Source organism: Pundamilia nyererei, unplaced genomic scaffold (genome assembly GCF_000239375.1).
Source record: "Pundamilia nyererei isolate P.nyererei 1_Seehausen unplaced genomic scaffold, PunNye1.0 scaffold00045, whole genome shotgun sequence".
Taxonomy (NCBI): Eukaryota; Metazoa; Chordata; class Actinopteri; order Cichliformes; family Cichlidae; genus Pundamilia; species Pundamilia nyererei.
The window spans coordinates 3,797,980-3,803,176 of NW_005187446.1; the positions used below are offsets into that span (position 1 = coordinate 3,797,980).

At 42.1% G+C, this 5,197-nt stretch overlaps 1 protein-coding gene across 1 annotated transcript in view; it reads left to right on the forward strand.

Moving 5' to 3' along the window:
- Nucleotides 1-5,197, forward strand: part of nbn (nibrin) — a 15,334-nt gene that overhangs the window by 6,167 nt on the left and 3,970 nt on the right. Inside the window, exons 4-14 of the mRNA XM_005732183.1 lie at nucleotides 308-467; nucleotides 551-654; nucleotides 735-852; nucleotides 1,827-2,017; nucleotides 2,109-2,203; nucleotides 2,301-2,433; nucleotides 2,537-2,745; nucleotides 3,081-3,249; nucleotides 3,527-4,172; nucleotides 4,307-4,396; nucleotides 5,063-5,192. Coding sequence (XP_005732240.1) covers nucleotides 308-467; nucleotides 551-654; nucleotides 735-852; nucleotides 1,827-2,017; nucleotides 2,109-2,203; nucleotides 2,301-2,433; nucleotides 2,537-2,745; nucleotides 3,081-3,249; nucleotides 3,527-4,172; nucleotides 4,307-4,396; nucleotides 5,063-5,192 — 2,045 coding nt within the window. The remainder of the gene's footprint in view (nucleotides 1-307; nucleotides 468-550; nucleotides 655-734; nucleotides 853-1,826; nucleotides 2,018-2,108; nucleotides 2,204-2,300; nucleotides 2,434-2,536; nucleotides 2,746-3,080; nucleotides 3,250-3,526; nucleotides 4,173-4,306; nucleotides 4,397-5,062; nucleotides 5,193-5,197) is intronic.

Genomic DNA, 5,197 nt, shown 5'->3' on the forward strand with positions numbered 1-5,197 from the left:
ACATACACACACTGTTCCCAAATAAAACATTAAAACTATACAACTCATACATGAGTTGTATAGTTGTATGAATTCTAAAAGGATTGTTTTATCTGCGCATGCATACAAAAAATAAAAAGCTCAGTTTCAACTTTGGTTAGCTATACTATTATGAGAGCTGTTTTGTCATATTATTTATTATTTGTACTTGTTTGTTGCTGTTCTTACTGTCTTGGCGCAACAGTGACCTCGTTATTTTCTCTTGGATTAATAAAACGTTCTGATTGTGGTTGGTTGTATCTCAATCACCGTGTCCTCTTTGTGTTAGTGTGGTTCATCTGCAGCCAGTCGTGTGTTCATCGTGTTTGGACAACGATGGCCAAGCGTCGCTCTCTCAGGCCGTGCTAGCTTTGGGTGGAAAGCTGGTCAGCAGCTGGTCTCAGGACTGCAGCCACCTGGTTATGTCTTCTGTTAAAGTTACCATTAAGGTCAGGACCCGACTTTGTACCATCGCTAGCTCCTGTGACATGTTTGTTCGTTACTTTTTTATTTTTGTTTTTTTCTTAATTAGACCATTTCTGCTCTGCTGTGCTGCTGTCCCATCGTGAAGCCAGAGTTCTTCTCAGAGCTCAGCAGAGCTGTTCAGCAGAAGTTACCGCCTCCTAAAGCCGAGAGGTACAGTACAAACCATTCCCATGGATACACGGTAACGCTGAAGCTGAGCTCAACGCCGTCTTCTCTCTGTGTTTTTTAAGCTTCATTCCTGAGATCGATGAGCCCAGCTTGAATAAAGACGATGTTAATCTTGGAGCGGTTCCACTTCGCAAACAGCTTTTCAGTGGACGGACCTTTATTTTCCTCAGCGCCAAACAGGTTAGTCACCTTTTTTTGATCTAATCACAATATACACTCACCTGCCACTTTATTAGATACACTTATTCAACTACTCTTTAACAAAAACATCCAATCAGACAATAACATTGCAGAAGCTCACTGCATTTAGGCACCAGAATTTGGTGTAAATAACAAGAAAGCATGGATCCATCCATCCTAATATTTAACAAAGACATTAACTGCATACTTCAGTACTTCTTGTGTGGCATTTATGGTTAAGTCCCATTGTGATAAATCGTATATGGATAAATAAATAAAAACACCTGATTGTGCAGATGAGGTGAGTTCTGGTGCACCGCAGGGCATTTTCACATTATGAAACCTCATCAGGGACATAAACTTATCTCTGCTGTTTGGCCTTTTCTCTTATGTGAGATGAATGAGGTTAAAGACCTAATGGATTCATCTTTTTATCTCTTTTGCATGTTTTTCCTTTGACGTGCACACTCTGCTAACTGTGATGTGATATTTTTGTTAACTTTATACAACCTATGTTGCATCCATGCTTTGCATAGCTAACTTTTTGGCTTCAAATTATCATTAGAATGTAAATAAATATGACACTGTCCATATTTAGATTGTCTGCTTATCTGCTCTGCTGTGCAGCAGGGATGAAATCTCACAGGAAACTGAAGGCATGCTCACACAATGAAAGCAGAAAACAGTGCTTTTGTTTTCTCTGTAGCTCTGGGTAACTTTCCCCAGGTAGCTGAAGTGCTGGATGCTGGAACAATTGAAATAACTATGGAAACTTCACCAGGCAAAAAGAGCTTTTGTCTGAGGAGGCAAAGGAAGTGAAGGTGAAATTCAAAGGAGCCAAAAGCAATCTCTGGGCAGATATTCACTCAAGAGTTTGGCATGAGGGGCATCCTTGTTAAACTGATGTTTCTATGTTTATCTGTAGTTTATTTGTGTATGTGTGTTAATATGCGGCTCTACTGTGCTGTTTCCAGCTGAAGCGCCTTCGTGTGGCAGTGAGTTTTGGAGGTGGCAGGAGTCAGCTGCTGGAGGAGGGCAGCCTGCCTCGTGACCTGCTGGAGTCTCCGCAGAGCTGTGTGGTCGATTTTACAACAGGTGCCTCCCAAACTCTGCTGTCTCCCTCCGCAACAGAGTGGGCAAACTCTGTGAAGAGCATCGTTGAAAGGTTCACACTCCCTTTGTTCTGCAGGGTGTTGATCATTTGTTTGTGTTGACTGAATTATTTCTGAATCTTTCTCCTTTTAACACTGGCACAGAAAAGGCCTTCGAGTCATCACAGAGTCTGAAATCGGTCTGGCTGCCATCTATGCTTCCTGTGAAAAATACTGCAATCCCTCAAGCTCAGACTCAGGTGGCTGACCAAACAAAAAAAACACACAAGAGTTTCTATATTTATTTGTTTTCTTATACGTTTCCTTGGATTGCTTTGTTTCTTTTTTGTGTCTTAGACTCTGTACCAAAAGTGACACCCAGAATCCCAAGCGCCTCGCTGTCACAGAGCGTAGCTGTGGATGAGACCGTGTTACCTGCAGCATCGCAGAACATCACGGCGTATGCAGCGAACACAGAGACATCACAGAGGTTCAGACAAGCACTTACAGACACCATGATGTCCCCGTCAAAAACGTTGCCTTAGTCGTCTTCTTCATCTGAGGTGTTTCAGTTCACTTTTTTGCGTTGTCAGGATGCGGGTTTCTGAGGTCACCGGGGTGACGTCGGTAGGGGAGACGCCTGAGAAGAAGCCGCACCAGTATGCCAGTCAGCTCCGTGTAATCAGCCTCGTGGCTCAGAAAACGACCACTCAGTGTATTGTGGATGAAACAATGAGCTCGTCGCTCACCACTGCAGCAAACGCAGAATCACAGAAGAAGAAGTCTGAATCCAAGCTAGCAGGTAGCTGCATGAGTGAATCAGAAATACAGCGATTGATAGTTTTCTTACATTGTCTGAGCTTAACAGAGGACTAATCCAGCACCCGTGCTGGATTTTTACTCCTCGGCCATAAAAAATGCAGGTATAGGGTTTTGTTGTGGGTGCCGTGAATACGATAACTCGAGAACAACACGATATAGGATTTTGAAATTACTAAAAATCTCAGACGAGTTTAAAACATGGCGCCCTTGACCTCAAGGTCAGTCATCTACCTTGTCAACAGCTATGCATGTTCCAGCCCAATACCTGTTCTGCTAATATCTTTATTTTTTTAAATGAGTGTTTTTCTGTTTCAGGTGAAGACAGTTTTGACATCAGACTACAGCCATCAACTCCTAAGACTAACAGTGGCACCAAGACTTTCCCTCCGAAGAAGTCTCCTCAGAAACCAAAAATCTCTTCACAAGCTTCTCCACAGAAGCAGTCGACTCTGACCACTTTCTTTCAGCCAGCCAGCAAGAAAAGGTAAATCTGTGTTTAGGATTGAAAAAGAAAACCCACAGCAGGAAATCACACTGTTTAGATTTTTTTTTTTTTTTAAGTTTTGAAGACAAATGTGTGACTGTTTTCTCTCATGGGACCTCAAATTATGACACTTCAGATCTTTGCAAACTAATCTCTGTTATACTGAAATAAAGAGGAAGTAGTACCACATGAAAGGAATATTTTTCATATATATATATTAAAGAAAAAAACATTATCTATTTCTGCCCATCTCTCTCTAATTTATCCTCTCATCCAGGCATTTGGAGGACGAGCCCTCGGCTGTCACGTCAGAGCCAAAGCGACCTGCACTAGCATCATCCGTCACTGCTCGGGCACCACACACCCCGGCCATGTCTGAAGAAATCCCCCCACTTACACACAGAGGCCCTGCTACTGTGTCCCAGACTCCACTCGGGTCAGCAGCTGATTTGTTCGCGGGACGGTCAGAGGCTCGCTCAGAGGAACCACAGAGTAGAAAGAGGAAGGAGATGGAAGATGTGATACAGATGGAGGAACTGGAGTCCATTATGTCTGAAGATATGGACTGCTTTGATGAGCAACCCTCAATTAATCAAGGCCAGCAAGCAAAAAATGAGCACAGTTCAGCTAAACAGAAACAAGTTTTAAATACTGCGGAGTCTTCGAGCAAGAGGCAACGTGTCCACCTAGAGAAAAATGGGATAACCAATCAAAGGCCACAGGCAGGTTTGGAGAAAGAATCGAGTTTGCAGAAGAACAGCCAGCGATCTGAACAGCACGCTGTCCGTATTAAGACAGAGCCAGCTCACCCAGCTGACTGCACAACGGCTAATCGTGGGTCGAATAAACTAGAAGAAATGTCATCAGCCAGTACGAGTAAAGATGTGATTCCTTTTGAAGAAGATGATGTGTCCTTCATTGAGGTGAGGAAAGATGATTTACTGTCTGTAATTCAGTCTGCAGACAACTGAAACTGAAACTACATCAGTATACCCAACTATAACCCAGCTATGTTTGAGAATGATTATTTCTCAGTTTCCACCTTCTTTTTTTTTAGGATTTAGAACTACTCAATGCAGATATTCCTCAGCCTAAAGAAGAGATTAAAAGCCCTCTGAAACCAGTTGTGATCAAACAGGAAGTCCAAGTGAGTTGTTCTCTTTTCCTCCTGAAGACCAAGCTCAGTTTTCTTGCTCATTTCTAGTAGAAGAAATATTTTAAGCTTTATATATGTGATTATATTAACAGTCTGTGTATTTAATTAATCTCAAAGACCTATCAGGTAGGGGTGGGGTAAAAAAACAACCTGATACGATGTAGTATCGTGATATTGTATCGATGCAGGGCCAACAAATATCGAGGCTTGAAACTGAAAAATGCCCAACACTTAGCTGGACAATAATAATTCAGAGCTAACTAGTGGTCCAGTCACATGAGTAAAAATCAGACAGCAGATTGATATGGCGGGTTTTAGTGACAGTGATGCTGAAGTGAGATAACTTTATCTTATTGAATAAACCAGATATTGATAAAGTTGAACTTTTAGGAAATAATTTGCTGTTGAAAAGAGGTGATAAATCATAAAAATATCTTATTGCAATACTCGGTATATTACAGCATTTTAGAAATCGCATTGGAGCATGCATGGCCTTTATTTGAAGCTGTCTGTCATCCAGGCGTTGGTAGTTTAGCCTAAGCTTTTCAGGGTCCATACTGCATATAGCCTGAGCACTGTGTTTCTGTTTTAGCTGCTGTGTGATACCATATAAATGTCTTAGAAAGAAGCCTGCCTGACAGAAGTGCGTTGTTGCAGGAGTCAAAGATCGATGAAGACCTTCCTAAGAAGCTGCTGTTGGTGGAGTTTAAATCTCTCACCGTGGCAGCTCCTCCCAAAGCCAAGCAAAATCAGATGCAGGGCAATGGCCACATAAAGAACTTCAAATGTTTC